At 45.9% G+C, this 25,414-nt stretch overlaps 1 protein-coding gene and 1 long non-coding RNA gene across 2 annotated transcripts in view; one reads left to right on the top strand and one right to left on the bottom strand.

The window, feature by feature from the left end:
• The window catches only part of LOC135898750 (microtubule-associated protein RP/EB family member 1-like), a 38,203-nt gene extending 25,662 nt beyond the window's left edge, over positions 1-12,541 (bottom strand). The window contains exon 1 of the mRNA XM_065427883.1: positions 12,065-12,541. Within this exon, the coding sequence (XP_065283955.1) occupies positions 12,065-12,067 (3 nt within the window). The 5' untranslated portion in view covers positions 12,068-12,541. The remainder of the gene's footprint in view (positions 1-12,064) is intronic.
• The window catches only part of LOC135898751 (uncharacterized), a 133,694-nt gene that overhangs the window by 12,127 nt on the left and 96,153 nt on the right, over positions 1-25,414 (top strand). Inside the window, exon 2 of the long non-coding RNA XR_010563406.1 lies at positions 24,859-25,119. This is a non-coding gene — a long non-coding RNA (uncharacterized lncRNA). The remainder of the gene's footprint in view (positions 1-24,858; positions 25,120-25,414) is intronic.

Consider the following 25,414-nt stretch of genomic DNA (forward strand, 5'->3'; position numbering starts at 1 on the left):
CGTGCACCGCTGAGACGCGCATATGAGCGCGGATGCATGGAGCACTCCCTACCCGTTTTCTGCTGAGCCGCGAGTTTGCATTGGCAACGTTACACACACACGCGCTCGCGCACGCACACACACTGACACGGCTTCTTTGAGAACACACAGAGAATACTGACATTCTCTTTCTTCTTTCACTCGCTACAGTTTGCCTGCGACCTGACGTACACTGTCATTCCTGCGTGTGCTCAGAGGAGGCAGGAGCGAACCGACATTAGATTATGGCTGTCGAGGAAAGTACGCACCCCCAGCGCCAAATAGCGAGTGAACCTTCTTGCGCTTTGTGTCTTTCTCTCTCTTTTTATTAGCTGCAGCGGCCCGCGGCTTTGACTGGTTTGAAGTTGTCAAGAGCGTTCCGAACGTTAAACCGTTCCCCATAAGGCGGGTCAGACAGTTACGCGCGACTCGCGGAAGTCCGAGCGCCGAGGGAGAGAGGAAAAGAAGGCAGGTTTTTCTCTCTGAGTAGACCGCGTGGCCGCAACGCAGAAAGGAACTGTCAAAAGGCGGCGGCCGGCCAGGCGCTATTTGCAGTAACCTGGAAACGATGAACCAAACCAGCGAGGGGACAAGCAGTGCGGGAGGGAAAGCTGCACGCGCACGCTTGCGCAGATGATGCCGGAGAAAATGAGGAATAAAGCGAGAAAATAAAATGGATTCCTTTTTGGAGGGCGGAATGGCTTCGGCAGTAATACTTATGTGGGTCCACACTGGGCATACGGAGGTGGGCTGCCTTGCCTTGCTTTGTCAGAAATGGGTATACGGGCTTCTCTCAAGGGACCTAAGTGAAATCATCTTTTTTTTTAAGTGGTCGGAACTGTACGCGTGATATTTGCCAGGCCAAAACAAAAGATAATCTCGCTTATATTATTCACAATACCATGTGCGACATTATACGCGCGGGCTTCGCAAAAAGCTAAACTCTGTTTTTTTTTTTAAGTCTACAGAGATGAAGCTTGCATGCACTGAAAAATGTTTTTTCGCCAGGTTTCAAGAAGGAGATGAAGGTGGTGCGCTGCGTAGCATTAGCATAACTTTTAGATTATACTCATTATTTTTTTCGATATCACCGTCATCCATTCGATAAGAAGTGCTCAATGGGAAAGCTGCTTCATATACATATCCACCTCTTAGGTTGCGACCCACACGTCACAGCTAATTCTTGCTTGAAAGCAATTTTGGCATGCCTGGTCATATTGTGGACGAGTGTGCGCTAAACTTGGGGTAAACGTGGAATTATTACCTTAAATTTCTTCGGAAACGCAGAGGATGGACATTCATATTCTAACGAGTCTCAAAGTGGTAGTATTAGTAACATTATTTGTACATGTGAACTTTGACATTGAACCCCAATATTCGTTACTCAAAGGGTGAATTGCATGCCCGAACTTTGTCAAAAAAGGTAATGCTGTTGCATGAGTAGTAGAATACTAACATCCTCAGGACTTGCAAAATGCGCAGTTTGTCTGTTCCATTATGAATGTACACCCAGTTGTTCCCAGTTTTTACAAAAGATTAGAAAACTTGCCCTAAACGTGACAGGGTCCTATATGAAACCTTTTGACGTATGCTTAGAGTGAATATTCTCACTTTGATGCTCAAGTTCTAAGAAGCATATTGTAATGAGAATGTACAGCTTAACCGTACCGTGAGCTCTGTTTGTTATCAGCACAGATGGGAATATGGTGGCAGGCTGACGAAGAAGGCGTTTTAAGATTAGTCCGAAGAAGATGACGCTCTTAAGTTCGCGCGCTGTCCACCATCTTGTCAGCTGCTACAGTTATTGTAAATATCTTGTAAATATATTTCTTACTTCTTTTACCCCCATAACATTTTTGGTGGAGGTGCGTAACAATATGTTAGCCAATTCTGGATTCCACAAAGGGCTGATGTTACTTATGGTTTACATTACTTTCTGTGGCTTTCCTGCCTGTATTCAGCGTGGTTCTGCGTCTGAGCATTTTTTGCAGGAGGGGCGCTCCTGTAGTGTCACATCACTTCACTCTGTGAAAACTTCCCTTTGTTCTAGCGGAACACTTCAAGAGCAGGAGGAAAAGCTGTACTTTCCGTCAGCTACACGATCAAGTTGTGAATTGAGCCCGCACTAGTCGACTGGTCATAACTTGGCTCGCTTACAATTCCTGCCCCCGCACCCCCCAAGTTCGAAGAACACCACAGTGGCTGGAGAACACAAGCTGCCCCAGCAACACCGGCAGGAGCCGGCTTTAGCATCCGTCTCACGACCTCTCCGATCGCATGGCATACTCTCAGGGCGCCGTTCGATGCATATGTATGCTCGCCGGACGTGAGCGGAGTTGTTGGAAGCACCTCAGGTCACGCTGGCTGGAGAGAGCGTCGATGTGAAACTTGCACCAATATAAAATAAAGCTAATCAAAAAGTAAAGCACAAAGAAATAGGAGCACGAGAAAGAGCTCCACGACAAGAACCGTGTACGGACGTACGGCAGCATCGCGGGAAGGCAACGGTGCACAGCCGGCGAAGTGTAACGCTTCCTGCCGAGTCCCTCGCCAGACTAGTTCCCCAGGAGGAGCCCGGGCGCCCGTTGCGTCACCTTTGGCCCGCAGCGCGCCGGGGTCCGTCGCTGGCGGCATTAATCATTGCGAAAAAGAACGGCGATGCGTTCGCTTGGCCCTTTCTTTTTCGTTCTTTCTTTTCGCACCCAAATTGTTTCAACGGGGAAAGAAGAACGCGTGCCACTTACGCCACGCGACCACTCGGCTCGACGCGGCAAGGCAGCTTGCCTCGATCGTGTGGCGGCCGCGGCCAAAGGGTGTCATCGGCGGATTGCCTGCCTGGTTGCCGGCTTCCTTCGCCGTGGCCGGTTTTCCGCTCGCGTAAAGTCGAGTTAACGGCGGCCGCCGTGCGCTCCCGCTTGCAACACCGCCGCCATCTCGTCGAGCTGCGTTCGCTCGTTCGGCGCTTCGCCTCGGAAGAGCCCGCGAGTATTCCCTCCGCACGAATATGCAGGCGCTGCCTGTTCCTCGACTACAATGCGGTCACGACATTACCGCCTCCTTCAAAGGTTCAGAATACGTCGAGGTTGCACGCAACAGTTGAGGGCCGTTGGGGCGGCCGAGCTCACGAGGGCCAGTGCATGCAAACACTCGGGCTCCGGAATTTCTCACGCTTGTGCAATGGGTAGATGGATAGGTCGGTGCGTTGACGGAGCCATTGAATGCCGTCCACGTGCTCTGACACTGTGATTATGCAGGCACAGGCACAGAGCAAGCATTGCACATTATCTGCACTTCGTCTTCTTGTGCGCCCATAGTCGAAGACCAAGCATTGTCCAGGGGGTCTGTTTGTGGGGTGGTCAGTACAGTTCGGTTAGCATGTCGCCAATACACCGGCGCTCATTCGTAGTACTGGAAGACAATTGACAACACGTCCACCAGCAAGAACTGATGACTGTTCGTGCCTTTCTTGTATTGTCACCTTTGGTTAAGGTCTCTTTAATGTATACAAACATTATTTTTTATCTGCCCATGGTCCTACTTTATGTACAAAGGGTGCAGCGTATCATTTTTAAGGCGACGCTTTAGGTGCCTCTTCCCCTGGTTTTAGCATTTGTCGTCGTTTCCTCGATGAATATGTTTGTGAATATATATCGACAACTTGGGCCACTGGTGATGTGCTCGATGGCCAACTGGGTATGCGCTTGAATACACAGCTTGCTGCAGCTGGCTGCTGTCTGGCCTAGTGGACATCTTGGGTCACTGGATATGTGTAACTGTGTATCTGCCCGAACAGAAAACCTCGGCACTAGGTATGCGCAACTAGGTTGTGCCACTGTCACTGGCCTTCCTTGGGTTATCCCTCATGATGAATGTGTTAGTGCAACACAAGGGATATGAAGCCTAAAGGTATTTAGATATGTGTCGCATTTGACTGTGCCCTACACCTCTCATCAACATTCTTCCCTCGAATTGTGAGGAATGCGGTGCTCCTGAGATGACAGAAAACCACTTGTGCATCTGGCCGTGATTTGATGTCCAGAGAAAATCGCTGACAGACATCTTGTCGAAATTTCTCGTTGGGCCATTAACTGACAATATTCTATTGGGACCTTTGCATGATCCTCGTCATCAGCCTGGTAGCATGAAGGCCCTCAACAAATGTTTGTATGAGAGCTGACTAGACAAGAGACTTTGAAGAGTCTTGGAGAATACAAGATTTTCACCACCATCTTCATCTTCGCAATCAACATCTCTATTCTTCCTGTCTACAGCCTTTCCCCTACCCCCAACGCCCAGTAGCAGGTCAGATCATTGATTCAGGCCGATCTCTCAACCTTTATGTCATAATAAATACCTCTCTCTCCATCTCTCCCTCGACAAGAATCATACATCGCAGATAGCCAGCTGATGCATACAGCTAACAGCAACAGGCTGTGCTGTCAGCAAGCTACAGATTTTATAACAGCTATAGGCTGCGCTCGTGTCACGCGCTGCTGCTGCTACCTCGCTAGCTCAAACAAGCTACGCTTCATTTAAATTCCAACATTGGGCTGGATTTGACAGTCTTTTTTTTCTTTGTACGAAAGTGACTTGCCAGGAATTTGATGCATAATGTGATAGCGGTCATGAAAGCGAACAATGTTGGTTAGAGGATAAAACAAGCGGTGTATTTATAAGCTGCGAATGCGACGACCATATGAGTTAAGCTCCAGCGTTGATGGGACGTCTTAGGAATGATGGATGCTCATAGCCTGCTTGTCAATGCAGAACCTAGACATGTATATCCAAAGTGGTGCGAAGACGTCGTGTTGGATCTCCGGTAAATAAAGGAAGCATATTAGTATTGCGGAGCTACTACGGTACTGATATCTCCTTCGTTGACGCAGTGGGAAGCGGATCATAACGCAGGTTGAAACGAATCGCTTAAAGTGCATCAGAAGTCGCATGGTGTTAAAGTAATAATGTGGCGCTTTAATTAATTTCCTCGACTATTTGAAAAAATATTACTCCGCTGACTAAGCACCCTCATTTCTCTTGAGGAATTTTGACTCTGTCTATCTTGCAAAGGCGAGAGTGTGGCATCTCAAGCAAATATAATGAAGACTTTCATTTTTTTTTTCAGCAGAAAAAATTCTCAATGAGATAAGAGCCGGAAGTACGCGGGAAAAGAGTTGCATCTAGGGTTGTGCGAATATTGATTTTTGGGGCCGAATCGAATACGAATCGAATACTTTTCGAATATTTTTGGAATAATAAATACTCGTTATGCCAATTTATATAAAATGGTGTTTACATCCCAGTATTGTTAAAGTTAGCGATTTTCTGGCACTGCATGCTACGCTGTGAATATTTGTTTATTAAGAGCACAAATAAAGCATTAGGAACAAACAAGTAGTTTCTTCGCATGCACAGGACTCTTCAGAGAGCGCGAATGATTGCTGTACAGCCTGTAAAGTATGGCTACCAAAGTGAGGTAGCCTGCTCCCCTACATAAGTTCTCATGTTTTATGTCTACAATATGCCCGATGGGGTTAAAATTGACCGCACTTTGTTTATTCGGGCACAGTTGACGCTTTGAAATATTTGAAACGTATTCGAAAAATATTCCCATTTACACATATTGACTATTCGATTCGTTATTTGACAGTTTCGAATATTCGCACACCCCTAGTTGCATCATGTGTTTTGGTTTCTTTATACAAAGAGTCGTATAAACAAATGAATAAACAGCCTCATATCTAGAAACCGGAATATAGGTAGATGTCTATTTGTTCCGGTGGGCCAGGCCCCCACCCTTTTGATGAATGAGCACAAATTACGAGTTGTGCCATGGTGCTCTTTGGCCATAACTGGCACTTGTGCCATAAAACACTACACATCATCATCACAAATTAGGAGTTAAGAAGTGGTTTAACACTGAATTTATAGTGTATATAACTTCCCATTCTTTTCTACTTTGTGCTCGTATATGCCTATTTTTGCTTTTAGTAACTGAAAGTGCTTTTTCGGGGCGCTATTGTTTCGATAGCTCATTCGGTTACTTCTTTGCACAATACTTGGTAGTAGTGGCAGGCGCTATTTCTAATGGCATAGCACCTGCAACGTCGCTTAACAAACAAGCGCTTGCGTTGTCAACGTTAGTTGCGCTTTTGAGCAACTCTTGCCTTCTGCCTGACAACCGTTAGCAACGCCAAAAAAGATATCGCCAAGAGTATCCCTTTTTGGCTGTGGTCATGCAACTTAATGCCACACTGCAACCGAAAATTAGAGAAGGAATGAGGCACAATTTCGGCGAGAGGAGTGCTGTAGATTGTAGCTTGGAAAGGCTGTTGATTGCAGGTTGCGTTGCGTGTTTCTTGGGCGGAAGCGCGCAAAATCCACTGGAAGTGTTGTCGACTGTAACTACGTGGTCCCCCTTTTCGACACCTCCACCCCTTCTGTGGTTCCACAGGAACACGCGCCGTTGGTGGCTCATCCAAACTTTGAAATAGCTGTGCTTTGCCCCTCTGCAACAAACTCTGCTCCTCACTCCACCGTCCCGCGTTCTTTTTTCATTTAATTGCATCCAGGGAGACATACTCCTTTGCTACAACGTGTGATAAACAGAGAAGCACTTGGCCAAGAATAAAGTCTTATTGGCTTACAAAAAAAAATGCTTTAAGGAAAAGTTCTGCGTGATGGTTCATGAGGCGAACAACAGCCACCGCACCATAACACAAGTTTAATGGATCAAATTTTGCGTGACAACAGGTATCCGAAAAAGTTTGTGCAAACGTGCAGTCTGCCTTAAACAGAAATCACGATCTTCATTTCTGCTCAAAACAATATCAGATGTTTTTAAAGGCGAACGCTTAACAATCCCAGAGTGCATAGAGTCGTCGAACCACCGAAATACACACAAAAAAACGCTCCTTTCACCTTTGTCAGTGTCGAGCGCTCGTTTTCAGCCTACGAAGCTTACTCTGAGTGAAAAAAATGGCACAGCCTTGAGCCCCAAGACCCAGTAAGAACAATCATGCGTTAGGGTTACTTTACTTTTTTACAAGTATTTATAAACGTGCACTTGTCAACACTAGTTTTCTTACTGAAAAATTTGTTGAATTCAGTTTATTAGGCATAGATTGTCGCTTCTGCATCAACCGTTTCGCAAGCTTTCAGGCATATTTGGTGCTTCTCGTGCGTGGTCCACTTGAACTTATTGCGCCATTGTATTTTGAAAATCTTGGCTAATAAATATGCACTACCTGATCACAGTATTAGAACAAATACATCAAGCGTGTTGGCTGCAGTGGACGGATCGACAAAATGCGCGGTCGTGTATAGAGCGTAGCCCCGCGATGCGATAACTTGCACAATGTGGTCGCTGCCTTTCAGGCCTCAGAAGCGAACACCACTTTAATTTCTTATCACAAAAATGGGCTACCCACATTGAATACACAAAATAGGCCATGGTTTGTGACCATATTATAGCGCCTATTGAGGCCTCTATAGGGCATAAAATGAGATTTAGGGGACCCGTTATAGGTGCCTAAAACCCACATTTTAGTGCCTAGAAATCCGGTCTCTACTCATGTCAGCTCCACTGCATTCTTTGCAAATTTACACTAAGATTGTCATTATAGGCTGCAAAACTTGAAAATGGGAGAGTAAGCGCTGACGAGCTTTGTTCTTGTTCATTCTTTTTTTGTGCGTGTGTGTAATCGGACCATCGGCATTCCGCAGGTTCATCTTGCTGCCATCGGGAGTTTACGCATATTTAGATTTCTGATTTCAATACATACTTGATTTCTCGATATAATATTTATCCATGTTTTTTTTGTACATCGCAGATAACTGCTGTCCTTCTTTTTCTGCACCTGTTCGTGTGGAGAAAGCGCAATGCTTCCAAAAATATAGGCGCAGCGTGTTTTTTTTTTTTCTTTAGTAGCATGTCTGGTTTTGCAATATACGTTCGTGGCCTCTCAAAAAGCTTCCACTTCAAACATGGTCATTTCGTACAGGAGAAGTGACCATAAAAATAAAGCCTGCAGACATGATCGCGCATAAGTTGGTGGTCTAAACGTGCTTAGCAGTTTCCGCCCCAAATTAAGATTTTCATAAGGTTCCGGGCGGCTGTGGCTACCACGAGAATAATAATCGATGCTATCACAAAGATCTTAAATCATTTTTTCTTGAAAAAAAAAGTATGTTGGCCCATCGTGTACTCTACACCATGCCAATTTTGCGATTTCGTTCCTGCTCTCCTTCAGCACTGCCACAGTTCCAGTGGCTCGTGTTCGAAGCAAGCGCACCAGCAGAGAGGAAGCACGTGCGTCTAAGCCGCTGGCTATTAATAAACGCGTAAGTCCTGCATAAACGAAAAGTATGAACGCGGAATGCATCCTTGAAGGGATGTAAATTCGACGCTTTATCGGAATTCGTAAAAAGCTACCGCATAGTATCTATCACCTGTAGTGCGACGGGCAAGGAAATGAATAAAAAAAAAGGACAAAGTAAACATGCGAGCTTTTCTTTTCCCGCTTTGGTGCGACCCAAAAGCGCGTGTAGCGAGTTAACGCCGGCTTGAAGGAAAACCAAAGGCCGAATGTCTACATGTGCCCCGCGCCGTAACGACGGCCTTGAATGACGACTGCGACGGCGTTATCTCAAGACAATCTATAGCCAGCGTCGAAGACGTGGTCTGCCGCCTCTTGCATAAGTGCAGAGAGGGCTGACGCCATAACGGTGCAGCCGTGTAGCCGTTAGCTTTAGGAATGCCTCGCGCACCACCACCGTAGCGGTCTGACAGGCCATGATTTTCCCGTTTTCTTGCTGCTGCATTGTGGGCAGCACATGGAACTCGTAAGGGGTTATTCTATTTCTTCATTTCTTACAATCTGCAGCTAGAGCGGAAGGCGCTGGCGATCACCTGTTGCATAACGGGTGGCAGCTGACGTCACAATGGTGGAGCTGTATAGCCGTTAGCTTTGAAATGCGTCGTTTCTCGTTTTTGTTCATGAGCGGAATGTGCGAGAAAATGGTCATACCAGATATTGGCACCGGCTGCCCCTTGTGAGATGGGGAAAACAAAGATTTCACGCTACTCTTATCAAGCTGGAATCGAAATTTGATGGCAAAACTCTTTCGCAGGGTTTTAGAGGTGATTAATATAAGGCAAGGATATAATTTGTATAGAAAACTTAGCAGGCACATTGCTAAATGAACAACAGGCAAAACAAACGCGAAGCCATCAAAATACCGCGAACGTGCAAATGAAGCACTGAACGCTGCTAGCGCTTTTTACTTTCCAACAGGGCCTATGTTTCTGTCGTTTTGACGGAGCGCTAGGAACAGCAGAAAAAAAAAATTTATGTGAGGTGCTTTTACTTGTTACGCTTAGCTTTAAAAGCAAGATAATTAAAATGCGCGCATGGCGACTTGGATATCACACCCAATGTGTTTCATAACTATGAGCTAACGTGAAAACCCGTGAAAAAGGTCAGCAAGGGTTGCGGTTCTATTAGTACGTTTTTCTACGGCTGTTTCCAACGCGGCATTATTTGAAACACTTGATGCAATGCGTTACCATAATATAGATTGACAGAGCGCAAAAATTTGGATTCTTTTGCCGGGTCATTTATTGTTTAAAAATATCTAAACCTAGTTTTCATGAACAGTTGCATATACTTGTGCTTCTTATATAAAAATTCATCATCGGAAAAAGTAAATATACTTATTAAAGGTTCTATGAACCACAGTAGAAAGAGCCCAATATCAAGGAAAGGCACCAACACATAACGTTTTACACACAGCCCGACATATCAAAAGACATGACGGTTTTGATAGAAATCTGCAATGAACATTGCTATTTACGCTCTTTTCAACATCTTATTCAAACTTCTAAAGGACTTTCTAATTACAATAATTCAGAGAACGGGATGTTTGTCAGGTTATGAAACCGACGACGATGAAGCAGAAAAAGTCAAAGTTAGAGCGAAAGATTTGTTTCGGCAGCGACGCTTTTGATATGTTCAATATAATCAGCCCCAATGCCTAGTAGCTCATCAGGTAACCCACCTCACCCATTCGGCTGACCGATTTGTAGCCAAGTGACCTTGCTGCCTCGAAATCAGCTATGCACGTACGTGACGGACACGTAAAACTGGTAATGCTCTAGCTTTTGTCAGGAGTGTTCATTCAAGGGCCGGCTGTCTATATTCACGAATACTCACGCAGAGAACGGAAACGAAGATGTGATTAAGGTGTAATGTTTTTATGACACAGCGTGTAATAGTAAATTTATATTTTATTATTGTTCCAAAAGACTCAAAAACCATGCACTGACATGTCTGTCCATCTCTAATCAACGCTTCATGTATAACCAATGCTACCATATTTAATTTGATCGCTAGCTCCTATTCCAAACATTTAGAAGAGGAGATTTAATTGTGACCCACCTGCAACATAAGCTTAATAAAAATTATTCGTTCCGCTTTCTAATCATTTCCCATAAGGCAGAGTTGCATACAAAGATTAGTACATTTTCTTACTAAAATGAATTCGATTAACATTCGTTTACTGCAATTATCCCTTTGGCTGCCCAATTATTAGGTAACCCATATGGATGGGAACGCTAGCGATTCCTCCAAAGAGGGCTCAAAGCAGCCGTAGAATATAGCAGCTTTCTCTCCACTGTCACCGTCTCTATGTTTTGATGGTAGGCACACATATTGTCGGCGAGCAACGTCCACTTGCGATTGGGTGTACGTGCGGTAACATAATCGTATAGACAAGTTTCGTACTTGCAAACAAGAAACCAATGGCGCCACAAGCGCGCAGACGCATGGAGAGAATAAAAAAATAGTTTGCCATTTCTTGTCGAGACATTTCAATTCATGGCCACAGTAATCTGCAGCTTAGCTTTTCTATTTCCTTTTTTTTCCTTTTTCTTCTTTTATTTATTTTATTTTTTTGCTGCACGACAATAAAATACTCAGGGCCAATAGAACCACACGTGCCTGCCAGAGCCAGCAGGTTCGCGGTGGGCAACAGTAGGAAGCTATCTGCGCGACGCCATGGCCTGGAGCATATTTATAAGAACGCTTTTTTTTTTCAGCAGTATTCCACTTTGAGATTTGGCACGAATAAGTCATCCAGAATAACATGATTCGCCATCGGAAATGTTAATTAGTGTGAATCTTGTTAAAGTACAAATGTACTGATCACTAGAAAATAGCTTGAAAATACTTTCGCTAGCACAGCTGAATAGTTAAAGTCGTTTTACCCAAAACTGGAGGCAGACAGAGCTCTTCTCAATGCGCTATAGATATGTGGTTCGCAAAGTATCAAAGGTACACTTCGCAAAGTAATGTATGACCGTAGTCATCAAAAAGAAATTGATAGCAGTAGTAAACAACAGCGGATACTTCAGCTGGGTTCCGAGAATCATTTCGTTAGTATCCAAGGCCCTAGGGCGTCTTTTGTCGGAATAAGGTTAACACAAATGAAGTGATCAATTTTAGCATGCTTTTCTAGACACAAATGCACTTTTAAGTAATCTCGAAAGGTGTGCGGCAAGCTCTGCGATTGGGCATAACGAAAGACCTCGTTTGAACAATATGTTTATAATCACGTGCTCATTTTACATTTTCTTAAGTTGTAGACGAATGGCGTATGACAGCTTACAGGATTAATTACTAATGCGGTGGGAAAATCCGGTTTACAGCAAATAGTGTCAATTGGTTTCTGGGCATTACTTGCATAATAATTATTTCTCTTCAGCTGAAGGAACCGCATGGATCGATTAGTTCGATTGGAGCACGACCGCAGACGAATGTTCTCGGGTGACACCCACTTCGATGCCGAACGTAACGCCGGAAACGAAAAAAATGCTAATGACTCAAATTTGCTAACAGCGACTGTGCGTGTGGTAATGTGGTGCAAAGAAGGTTACGCGACCAGGACAGGAAGAGGAACTGTCGGTTCGCGGCGGCGATGGTGATCGCGGACCGTGGGGCCGCAGCATCCAGGCCGCGATATGGGAAGGAGCAACGGAGGCTCTACTCACCATGGTGCTTGTCTTGCCGACGACTGCGGCGACTCTGTCGCGGACCACGTCAATCCACAGAGAAAGGATGGGAGAGGATGAGGGCAGCAGGAATCAAGACACGTCACACGTCGTTACTGGTGGTTGTCGAGAACTGGTGGAGAGGCGGAGGGGGAAGGGGAGGATCCTAATAAGAGAAGGAGGGAGCGCTGAAGAGGGGGGAGAGAGAAAGTGGGCCGAATGGTTGGTGTGGCGGCGGATTCTATTTCAGTCCGGGAGCTACGGTATGCAAATTAGGCGCCCAACGGTATCCCTCTCGCGAATTGCACGACGCTGGGCACGTTGTCGCAGCGATGGCAGGCGGTCGGGCAAGCAGGCAGGCAGGCGGGCAGGCAGGCAGGCGTCAAGGGAACAACACACAAACGTCTTGTACGGCGAGCGAGCGCGTTTGCAAGCCGCCCTGCTGCTGCCGAGAGTCGAGAACGCGCTAAAGGAAGGTTGCCCCAGTCGCAAGTGGGTTTTATACGACCGGTGCTCGCATGACCTAGTGGCCTGCCCAGTTGGTCACGTGGCGTCTAGGAAGACATTCTCGCGGAGAGCGCGCCGGGAGAAAGCAGCCAATGTCCCCAACCTTCCCCCACCGCCTCCTCTCTCCGGAACGTGGGAACGTGTGCGGGGCGCAAGCGCGCCCGCGGAGCACGCACTCGACTCGTAGGGATTCGCCCTTCTTGGCAAACAGAAAGTGACAAGTGGTGCATGTTTACTTCACTAGCTCCGAACGCGACGTGTTTTGGGAAGGGGCTCTGTAAGTTACCGGCAGAGGGTGCTTCCTTCGCCAGTGGAAAGGATTGGACTGTGTTTACTTGATTCGTTAAAGGGAATCTAAATAAGAAAATTAGGTGGAGCTGCATTCGTAACTTGCGCTTCTACAATACGAAAAAGTCGCTCTTACCGTGACAGGAGGCTTTATAAGCCAGAACTGACGCAAAAAACGTAAGATTGGTGGCGACGCTACCGGGAAGTTCCCGCACCACCTCGCCGTGAGGTCATAGATTTTGACGGCGCCTGCTGTGCTTAGTTTATTTACTGTCGTTAATGAGGGGCTACATCGTAGTTGAAGGTAGCTACAGACTGCACTTGGAGACTTTCGAGAATCTTTGCTGAGCCACAGTGGATAATTACGAGAAAATACTCTGAAATTATGACATCACACCGACGCACAGAGCATGATGCCAGAGCATGATGATAGTTTGGAAAAAATCACGAGATTAGAGTGCGAGAACGCGGCCATGAGAGAGAACATTAATAGGCTAATGGCTGAGATAGCAGAGATTAAGGGCGCTAGGAACTCGCCACCCACCGCTACCGTCAACGCGGAAATTCTGGAAGTTCCGATGGCCGAGGGTAGCGACGGGTCACGACCACCGAAGAAGAGGGCAATAGCTTGTGATCAGGAGAACTTGTCACGTAAAGCTAAATCAGAGGTGCGCGAGATGTTAACCACTCTCAGCGAAAGTGTGAAACAGTTAGGTGATAGGATCACTGAGATGCAAAGCAAGATGACGACCTTAGAAGCAAACACCAACCAACGGTTGGCCAAAATGGAATACTTTCTCGAGTTTGTGGTGGGCCCGGTAACGCCACCGAACCCACCGATACGTCTTTCTGACCCAACAGCTAGCAACGTAGCCCCGATTCTAGCCCCACCTAGGGTCGGTCTTCAGCTCGAAAGAAATGGCTCCGCCCCTTGAGACATTCCGAATTTGGCAATGGAACTGTAGGGGCTTCTCTAGGAAGAAGGCTCCCCTACAGCCATTTCTACGCAGTTGTGAAAAGGTGCCCCAGGTTATCTTATGACAGGAAACCCTCTCGCCTGGCATCTGATGACTGGGTTTTGCTCGGTCGCCGTGCAGTCGGGGGGGAGGGGGGTATGTACTCTCGTTAGTAAGAAACTCACTCATGTGACACATGATCTCAAATTGGCTCGTAGTAATATTGAGTATATTATGGTAGAGATCATACCTGGTCGGGTCAACCGAAGAAGCATATATGTTCTTAACGTATATAGTAGTCCCAACGAAAAAAGGCAAGCATTTAAGACTCTGCTCCGCAAGGACATACACATGGCAGGCTCAAGCCCTCTTATTGTTGCAGGGGACTTTAATGCCCCGTTTCATGTCTGGGATTATAAATATGATACCATTAAGGGTAAGCATCTCTGGCAGAATGCCATGGATCTGGACCTGACGCTGATCACTGACCCTAACTTTCCAACCAGAATCGGGACATCCACGTGTAGAGACTCCACCCCCGATCTCATCTTCGTCAAGAACGCGACTGAGGCTAAATGGAATAACTTTGCTGAGAAACTTGGTAGTGACCACTATATATGCGAGGCCCAGCTTCCTATTCTGGGTAAGAAACAGCGCGAATTCTCGTACACGAACAGGGATAAATTCCGCAAGCTTCGGGAGGAGAGGCATCCCTCAGATTCCCGACCTACCATAGAGCAATGGATGGTTCAGGTCCAAGATTACGTTCGGCGTGCAACCTCTAAGGTTTGCACCGACCTTCCTGTTGAGAAAATGGACAGCAGGCTAGCCCACCTGTTAGAGGCCAAACAGTCCATTCTCAACAGATGGAAGTGTCAACGACTTAATCGTAGGCTACGCAAAAAGATATCTGAGATAAACAAACACATTGAGGAGCATTGTGTAACCCTCTCTAAACAGCAGTGGGACGTGGTTTGCAATTCGATAGACAGCCAAATGCGTAATGGTAAAACTTGAAGCTTGCTTAAGCATCTGCTTAACGAAACCAATACTAAGTCTAATCAAAGGCATGTCATTCGTAGAACCATACATGAGGCCGCACGAATGACCTCTGAGAACGAATTAATCCGCACGCTTGCCAACAAATATCTCCCAGTCGGCTCAGGGCGGTCTCCTGTACATCTCGATTACCAGGGCCAGGCCAATTCCTACCTGGATGCAGAGTTTGGCGTTGAGGAGATTCGTAGGGTTCTACATGGACTCAATGGTAGATCCGCACCAGGGTCGGATGGCATCTCCAACAAGGCGTTGCGAAATCTGGATGAAAAATCAATCGCATACCTCACAGAGGACATTAATGAAATTTGGAGGAATGGAACCGTCCCATTACCTTGGAAGACTGCTCTCGCAGTACTCATCCCCAAACCTTTCAGAACACCTAGCGTTGACAACTTGAGGCCCATCTCGCTTACATCCTGTGTGGGTAAGGTAGCGGAGCACGCGGTCCTCAATCGACTCTCCCGGTTCCTGCAGAATAACGACATTTACCCCCATAGTATGATAGGATTCAGACCAGGCCTATCCACACAAGATACCATGAAACGGATTAAGCATCAAATCATAGACAACGACTCTAGTGACACTCGAGCCATTTTGGGACTTGATCTTGAAAAGGTCTTCGACAGCGTTCTACATTCGCATATCCTAGCCTCGATATCTCGGCTCAATCTGGGTGAGAGATTTTATAACTATGTTAGATCGTTCCTCTCGGATAGGAAGGCTAACCTCCGGGTGGCCGATCTTGAATCACAACTGCTGGAACTTGGCGAGAGGGGCACCCCACAGGGGTCAGTCATTTCCCCCTGTTTATTCAATATAGCCATGGTTACCTAAGCAGAAATCTTCTCGAGACTGAAGGCATCAAACACACTATGTATGCTGACGACATAACTATATGGTGCACAGGGGGCAATGACGGTCAGGTTGAGGGAGCCTTACAGGAGGCAACAGACACTATTGAAACCTATCTCGAACCCACAGGTCTCAGATGCTCCCCCTTGAAGTCAGAACTTTTGCTGTATAGCCCCAAGAAACGCGGTCCAAGGCCCAAGGGATGGACATTGTTAGAAGACAGAGACATTGACTTATGTACAAGAAACGCTTGTCGTATACCCAGAGTCAATTTAATCAAGGTCTCGGGCATGATCGTTGAGTCAGGGGGTACAAATGGCAAGACTATACGCAAGCTAATTGCTAAAACTGAAAGTGCTCTTCGTTTAGTTCGGAGAGTATCAAATCGGCATCATGGACACAAGGAGGATAACCTCATTCGACTGATGCATGCCTTCGTTCTGTGCCACTTAAGATACGTGGCAGCCATGCATCGATGGAAACGGGCAGAGCGGGATAAATTGAATGCACAGCTTAGGAAGATTACCAAACGGGTTCTCGGGTTACCCGTATGCACTTGTACAGAGCGCTTAATGCAGCTTGGCATTCATAACACTCTTGAAGAGATTGCAGAGGCCCAGGAGCGCGCACAGCTAACTCGCCTCACAACAACGAAGGCCGGGCGATCTATTTTGCAGGAACTCGGATATCACCCCGATAGAGTAGCGGAGGAGTTCTCTGACGTTCCTCCGTCGATTCGTGAGAACATTACGGTCGCGCCAATACCTAGGAACATGCACCCCGATCATAATCGCGGTAGAAGGAGGGCAAGGGCGGCCAACCTCCTTAGGCAAATACACAGTGAAAAGCGACAAGTCAGCTTTGTGGATGCCGCTTCTTGTAAGGGACGTCGGGCGTTCACCATCGCCACTGTTGATGGTCGGCAAGGAATCACCAATGCTGCCTCGGTTCGGACGAGGGACTCCGAAATAGCTGAACAAAAATAAATGGCTATTGCACTAGCCCTGCTGGGTAGCTCACGGGATGTCATCTATAGTGATTCAAGATCTGCAGTCAGAGCATTTGAAAAAGGCACCGTTTCCAAACAGGCCCTCAGGCTTATTGGGGGCAAGGCAGTCACGCACCACTTCATTTATTGGTTTCCGGCACATCAGGATCAGATAAAGGGTGCTCCTCCCAACCTCAACGAGTCGGCTCACGGGGCTGCGCGTGAACTTGCCCACCGAGCTAACCCTCGACCAATCGGAAGCCAACTCCCCAGAGAACAGGAACACGCCCTCCACCTACAACGAGATTACTAAACACTACTATCTCAGCCGTAGAACCTACTTTGTTCCTCATCCGCGCCTCAATAGAGCTCAAGCATTAACGCTGCGTCTACTACAAACGAATACCTATCTGAATCCGTCTCTCTTAAATCAAATCTATCCGGATACTTACACCAACGCTACCTGCCACGATTGTGGAGATATAGCCACGTTAGACCATATGCTCTGGCGGTGTGCTCGGTCACGCTTTATCATCGCTAACAGCTCGGCCAGATGGGAGGCGCTTCTCCGCAGGCTCTCTTCTGGCTGACCAACTCTGGGCTGTCCAGCAGGCCCACGATGCGGCCGAGAGGCTCGGCCTTCCGGTTCCCACGTGGGAGCGGCCCGCTTCGTGAAGACTCACGATCTGCAGGACTTTATTTCAGTTTTACCATACCATACCATACCATACCATACCATACCATACCATACCATACCATACCATACCATACCATACCGATGCACAGGCACTAGAGTTCCGGCGCGAAATTTCGTCTATGCAGGACAGGTGCCTCAGTGCTAAATATACAAACTCGAAACTAAATACATTACAATAAACATAGAAGGAACATGACCGCTGAAGCACAAAAAAAAAAGAAGACAGTGCTTAGGGAACGCGATAAATAAGGCTCGGTAAGCCATTCCCTCCAGCGTTTTAGTTTTGAGCAGAGGTCGAGCGCTAACTTCAAGATTAAGGAATTGGCGAAGAATCTCGAGCGATTCATGGGATTCAGTGTTGCTATCCGCCATAAGGTCTAGAAAAATCTGTCATTCTATATTTAGAATAAATAATTCTAACTGCTTGCCTTTGATATACGTGTTACCTGTCGTAATTTATCGCTCTATGACCAACTAATCAACAGTGGCCTGGCACTTTTGGCCATAATTAGGCCTCTTGCGCCACGAAACACCGAATTCGTCATTCATCATTGAATGCATGTTAGTTTTGTAATGCTGTATGTAGTATTAGAGTTCCAAGAAGCGTATTCAAGTTTTCAGTTGATAAATGCAAATTATATAAGTAGTTTTCTATTTGGCGGTGTCTTGCAATCCCAATACCTGAAGAAACAGTTTGCGAAATACGCAAGGACGTTATCTACGTGTCGCTCCCAGCAAAGGCTGTTTGGATTGTTTCCCCTAGGTACATTCACCTTCTGATGTGCTTTAATAGGAATGGTTACAGCGTATGCTCAAGTGATATCTGCTTGTGTGCTGTTCTGTAAGAGTTAATTTACTGTTAGCATATATACAGAATTAGAGCATGTTATATAGATTTGAGATCTGTACATTTTGATCGCGCAATTGTGAAATTTCACGAAGCAACACATGATCATCTGTCTTGCAGAGACGTCTTTAATCTACAAAAAAAAGGCAGTGGCATCAGCACGCTGCCCTGAGACACACCATAAGTGACAGAAAGAGTGTCAAAGTATGTTGCCAGATCAAATTAACATGGTCTTAATTCGCTAAGTAGCACTTAGTTCGTTAAGTTAAAATATCGTAGGGGGAGATACCTCTATGTTCCATATTTATTGTGGTGGATAAGTCATTACCTTTTTACTTAATTCTTTATATAGGAAAGGCGCACGACCACTGCTGTTGATTTGTCACAAGAACCACTTGCGACCAGACGGAAGGTAACGTGTCGTCGCAAATCGAGAAAACCTGTGCAGGGAAATATGCACTGTAACAAAACTAAAGTCTAGTTCCAGGGTCTTCACATTATTTCGGGAACTGGGTATGGAGTGTTTGGGTGTCATCATTTTGGCAGCTTTCCATCTGGTGCAACGTGCATTTTATGTTCATTCAGTATCTGTGATAGCAGAACTCTTGGTCGCTAAGTCCTGGCGCTCACACAAGCCATGAAAACTAAACATTTTTGTGGAGCTTTAGCAGCAATTGTCAGAAGCCTCATTCCACCGCTGATTTGGCTACTGCGCTAATCCATGCGTAACGAAAGGCTAAGCTGAATGGAAGCTGCTATGTTGCGCCCCAGGCCTGCAGTATGAGCTCGAACTCTGGTTTGGCTGTTTGTTGGAGTCATGTCTTTTGTGTTTCTGTAAGCTTAACATTCTTTTTTTTTGCAAATAATTACGCTCTGTACATACATGCGAAGAGGCTAAGTAGGGCTTGTGGCTGCGTCAGTGAAAGCAGGAAGGGCTCTGTGAACAGCAGGTGGACAATTTATATGTTTGAAGTAATTTCGTTTCATCAGATTTTATACACTTGGTCATGCCCTTGGGATATGATGTGCAACTATCCAGCCAAAGTCTTAGTTGTGGTTTTCTCTACATTGCAGCGGTTGCATCCTAACGAATGCACGTTATAGTGAAATAATTGTCGACAAGACAACCTGCAGCTATTAACCTGCTCTTTCTCTGCCTCGGAATTGCAAGTGGAATGCCGCGTGCTGCTAGAGACTTTCAAGCGTTCTACTCTAATATTCTATTGGCTATGTGAGCTTGATGGCTCACAAAAATCAGTTGCAAACCTTACCTGAGTGGTCTGGGAAAGCCTCTTTGAAAATAAATTCAGTGATAAGTATTTCTTTCACCTCCGTGAATCTGTGGCTGTTGCAATAACAAAAACAAAGCTTGTTAAGGGTCGACAAGAGAACACATCCAGCCGCGGGTTTCATAACTGTCTCGCCCACGGGGAATGCTAACTGTTCAGTGGCAGCAGTGAAGTCATCAGCATGCATTCTGTGTCGCAGAGTAGTCAGTAACCAGGAACAAGACTGCTTAGCTTCTGTGATCTGACGAAAAGTGGATTTACGGTACGGCATGGGCGATGGCCCATTCGGATGAAATGATGTTTGTGTAGCGTCGCTAAGCACATTTTCTTCTTACCCGCACGGAAGAGGTTTTCTTGAATAAGGTTATGGCCAACGCTGCATATACACCACATATACTTGAGAAATGGCACCAACCCAGACAAGCTACGATTGCGAAGACTTACACCCGATGTACACATTGCCAGGAGTCCTGCAGAGCAGACTTGCAACACCTCATTTGGAGCTGTGCAGCTTTTTCACAAGGGAGATCCAATATTCAGCATCTACTACACGGAGACATTAGAACACTAGGAATTGCAATACAAACTAACCGTGAAACACAGAAAGCCATTGCGACATATGGCAGACAAAGTGGCCTATTTCGAGTAGTGTAGAACGGGTCGATCAGCCCATGTGAGAGCGGCGGACCTGAACATGCACCTGAGCCTGCATAAAGCGGAAGATCCCAGACTGAGATGAAGAAGTGTTTCAGCCAACAGTCTGGGTACCCAATTCCCTTCCCTCCTAATCCCCATCAGCGGCCTAGAGCCGTCCCCTTCCTTAAAATAAAGGCTTTATTCATTCATTCATTCAACCTCTCCCAGACTATACCGCCGCTCTCGCCGATGAATCTAGCAGAATCATTGTAAAAAGCAACTTTCTCTGATCACCTATCAGTAAAGCAGCAATTATAATACCTGATCGGCATGGGGCTCAAACTCTGGACCTTTTGATTCCAATATTAGCGTTCCACTTACCATGGAAGCTCATGAGTGCCAATATGTGCCCCAGAAGAGGTACTTACCTTATAAAGCGCTGGTTGCATGCCGGAGAAGCGTAAATACAACGTAGTGTGGGGCGGCCAATGTTACCCCTGTGAAATCGGCACTTTCGAGCACGCTGGAGTCAATGCAGATTGAGCGCTGCTGCGCCATTTTCATACACGCTTGACTTCGAACATGTTATGTTCACTCGGTCTCACTTCTGTTTCGCTTGAAAAGTTCGATGAGGATCGGTTTTACTGATAATCAAATCCGCGGAAATCTTAAGTAACGCGAAATATTGTTTTACTAGCAACGCAGGCACTTGTCAACCTGTGGTGGAGAACAAAGCATAAGGACCATCCACTAATGGAGATGAGGCGGAGGAAGATAATATTTTATGCAGAAATTCAAAGTACATAGTGTACCTTGAAAGCATAAGTTGAATAAGTTGAAGGCAATTAATGGTCAAACTCTGCGCAAAGTGCGTACTGGTGGTGGTGTGGCCAACATGTCTCTTTTCAAACCCTATTCTTCCATCGACAGGCCAAACAGTATGATTTGAAAGCAGCCGAAAAATAAGATAGCAGTACTTGTCATGTTGTTAGAGTCAGCTGCTTACACAGGTTGGTAGCCATTTCCCTATATGTTTCTTGTCTCCTAGGCTTGTTAAGCATGAAATCCTTTTAAATCCCGTTGTCGGCGTCCGTCAAGTGACCTTGATCCAAAAGCCAGAGCCGTTATCCGGGATATCAAACGAGAAAATCCAAGTTGACAAGGAAATTTATTCACCCGTAGGCAAGCTTACAACTGTGGTATGAACGTAAAGAACAACATAAGGTGCATCACATGTAATACATCATACTTGATGTAAACAAAACAGATTAGGAAATGAAATAATAAGTGGTGCCTGTTTGACACTGGCTTTGCCACACACAACAACAACAAAAGATCATTACAGCGTCCACGCAAAAGCATTAATGCCACCCTCGAATTTATGAAAGACACTCGGGGCACATACCAATACAAACTCTCAACTCAGGCAAAAAGAAAGTTGAGAGAACAGAACGAGATCCTATGGGCAACCAGCCAAATCTTAAGTGCGTTCTCTGGACCCCAACCCTTTGTACAGAACCACATTAAATTCTCTAGTTACTGCCCAAACAAGTTACGAAAAATTATTGCTTCCGAAATCTTCCTAATGTTTCACAATATCACTCAAGCTGTAACTTCTGGTACGGTAAAATTTTATTAGTCATTTCCAATAGCGACGATCAAAAGCCAGATACAGGGTACCATGCACTCATTGTCATCTTTCGGCGCTGAGACAGCGTTGTCTGTGCTATTTTGAACGTCAGCGGTCCATGAGTTCCGGGGCGTAGGTTCTGTGTCGCTTCGAGAGATGGCGCCATGCTGCGTGGCGCTTTAGGCGCTTTTCCTCTCCTAGCTGGGCAGTGTGCTTTTTTCGCTGCATGTCGCGCCGCCTTCCGCCGGTTTTCTTCTAGATGGACAGCGTCCATATGGACCAGTATGGCGTGGTGTGGTGCGATGAGGTATGGAGTGGGGGGCGGGGGGGGGGATCGTTGCGAACATACACTACACCCATTCTAAGATTGTGGCTAGTATCATCTCCAACCAATCTGATTTGCCAGTTGCCGTTTTATGCTTACGTCTACCCTCGATTATGGGAGAGCCAGCAATCTTTTTTCGCGCGGCCAAGATGATTACTAGGAAAATCTTCCTCAAATCTGTGATCTCTCTTTCAAAAAAATTGCGTTGTAAATGCTGCATTAGTCATATCAAGGTCGTGTCTCGAACAAATCTATTTAATTACTACGTGCTAATAGAAGGCAATGAAATATTGTATTTGGCGGGACGCACCCACAAGCGGCCACTGCTGACGTGATGACGACGATTTGCTTTGCTGGATGTTGGCTGGCTTCCATCTTGCCTAGTGCTTGCCGCCCTTGTAAATACACCCTGTAAATAGTTTCGCTACTGTGCTTTCCCGTAAATATATGACGAGTTGAAGGCACTTAAAAGTCACCTGATATGCCAGTGGTTGCAAGAAAGGCGCACCGCTGTTCATGCCAACTTGAATGGCTCCTTTAAGCGTGCTTCCTTGTTTGTGCATTCTGTTAACTCAGAGTGCCAAGGTTGATATGCTATTCGTCGCCATGACACAGCCTAGCCCGTCTAATTTTATAGCAGACAGTGAAGTGGAGTCTCCAGAAAAAAGAAAACGTGACTAATTTTCAGACGCCAGCATTAAGCTACGCGTAGCTAGAATTATCGCATGCCGCGCGCAATTAGATAACGTCACCTTTATTACTGTCCCGCTAAATAGGAAAACATCTGTCAACGAGACTTTCCCGCTTCCTGACGATAACATGGTTACAAGTGCGCAGTGCAGCATCGTACCATTTCTTTCCTGAATAACTAAACGTAATTACAAAACTTTAACGGCCGTTGTTCAGTGGCAATAATTTCTTTCTCGCGCCCGAAATTCATGTCACTACATAGTAGGAGTTGTTGTGAGCACAATACTTGAGAACTACGAGCTGTTTCTATGGCTTCACTCCGTAGAACAAAAAAAAGCTAACGGGATTTGACTGATTATTTCCACGTTTCTCAACAAACGTTGTGCAGTCTAAATAAAACTTCACCTAAATAAGTGAAAGCCTGATGGATCTCGCCTGCGTCACGAACAAACAACCTGTCGTGAAGTCTATGCCAGTACTGCGTGTCGTTCTCTCCGCTCTTGGAGATGACTATCGGGATGTAAACGATTCAATTTTTGCGAGCGACCTCCTTGAACTCATCCTTGAATGAATTTCCTATGTTTGCGGAAGTCACTTCGCGACTACTTGGCTCAGCCAACTGGCTAACAATTGAATGAAGTACATCGATATCGAAACTCCATCATGCGGGAACATTTAGGCTCCACGTATTATTCCTCAATTTTCGATAGTGACGAATAGGCGATATCTCGAGCTCACGAATTGGAAGCTATTAACACTTAACTGTATGAGTTTGCAAATATAGGTTGTTAGTTTCTTTTCGCAGGGGCGTCAGACGGATCATTGTGCCTTTATTTGAAAGCACGTGTTTAGTATCAGACGATTTTGTGCCTGATATTTGACATGTCATAGGCCTCGGTTTTGTGAGCAGCGGCAGGCGCTCTCCTACGCCGTCGTTAATCTTAATTACTGTCACAAAACGTGTTGGTGTGGCTCGCCGTAATTACTCTCCTCTTCTTCCTTCGTCTTTTGTGCCCCTTTGCACATAACCTACATCTAAGGAATGTGACGAACGATCGAACTGGCGGAAATCGGAGCCGGTGTTGGCGAGGGAAGGCTAATATGGTCTGGACCGGATAATGAGAGCAGGTGAATGCTACGCCGGCAAGAAGACAATGAAGACTGGTCTTGGTAATAATAGGCAACGAGGTCGGCCAGTTAGCGGTGAGATATCGAGGAAGATCTAAGCACCATAAAGCTGACCAAGGAGCGGATAGGGTGCCAACAACACCCCAGAGACATGTAAGTGAGCTGACAAAGGAATCATTACACAGTATAAATCATATGGCGCAGGAAAGACTGTAGTTCGCTGGGGGAGGCCGTCCTGCAGTCGACTTTAACAGGCTTATAATTATCATCATGGTCATGGCATTAAGCCTAACTTCTAGTAGAACATGTAACTCAAATTGTACCGCCCGAGACCTGCGTACTGCCGCGTGCCCTACTAAAGCACCCTTACCTTTCGTCTAGACGCATTTGCCACTGCTTAAGGAGAGCGTGAGTTCGACATAAAACCAAGATGTCCACTAGAATTGCACAATGAAGGCAAACAAATTTGAAATTTATGAAGAACTTCTTTTTCAAAACGTTTAGAAATTATAAGTAGCACTGGCAATATTACGAGAAGGTGGCACTAGAGAGCATCGCAACATATCGAGCATTCCAAACCTATTTAGCAGTCTCTCGCAAATTTACTTCTTGGAAAGGTTCACAAAAGTGCCACAGAATGAATGGGCCTTGCCAGCTGGTTGCAGTGAAAGACTAGATATTTTCCGTTTTTTTCTTATTACCTCGTGACCACAAATATACTTTAACCAAGGCTGCACAACTCAAAACAAGCGAGAGCGGAAATCAACTTTTCAGAAAGCCATATGGCCGCAGTCACGTGGAAAACATTGTATTTTTTTCTTGCAAAAAGACAGTCTGTTCGGCGTCAGCCCTCCTCCTCCCTCGTATGATTTTCGCAGCACTCGTACTTCTTCTATACACAGAGCATCAAGGGGACGCTGATTGCTGCGGCCAGCATCGGACTTCGTACCAGCCAAGCAAAAGAAAACGCAACCAAAGTACAAATCTACGACATCCTCGGTCGTGCTTGAATCAAACGACTTTGTTGAGTCTCAGCGCCTCCGCAAGGATCCAGCGCCGACGGCAGCCAGGATAGCCTACAAAAGCAGGCTTCTATCGGGCTCCTCAGCATGGTGCAGTATCCTTGTCATCTTCGCAGCACTCATACTTTTTCACATACGCAGGTGAGCATAAACCACTCCTTGCATTATACGCTCTGTAGTACATGCCTGCACTGCTGCCAGGATGTGAGCGTGTGAATGAACTTGAGTGCCTCCATCATGTCAGAGGACATGACTGAAGCTTTCTGTAATTTTGTACGAGAAGTGCGAGCAGAACTTAGGGATCTCCGAATAAGCAATAAATTTTGTATTGATGTTTATGACAACGTCAAGGAACTATCTGATGAAATTCAATCGCTTTGTGACAAGGTCATTGACTGTATAAAAACAAACAAACAACAGAAAACAAGAAACTACA

This window comes from Dermacentor albipictus, chromosome 3 (genome assembly GCF_038994185.2).
Source record: "Dermacentor albipictus isolate Rhodes 1998 colony chromosome 3, USDA_Dalb.pri_finalv2, whole genome shotgun sequence".
NCBI lineage: Eukaryota > Metazoa > Arthropoda > Arachnida > Ixodida > Ixodidae > Dermacentor > Dermacentor albipictus.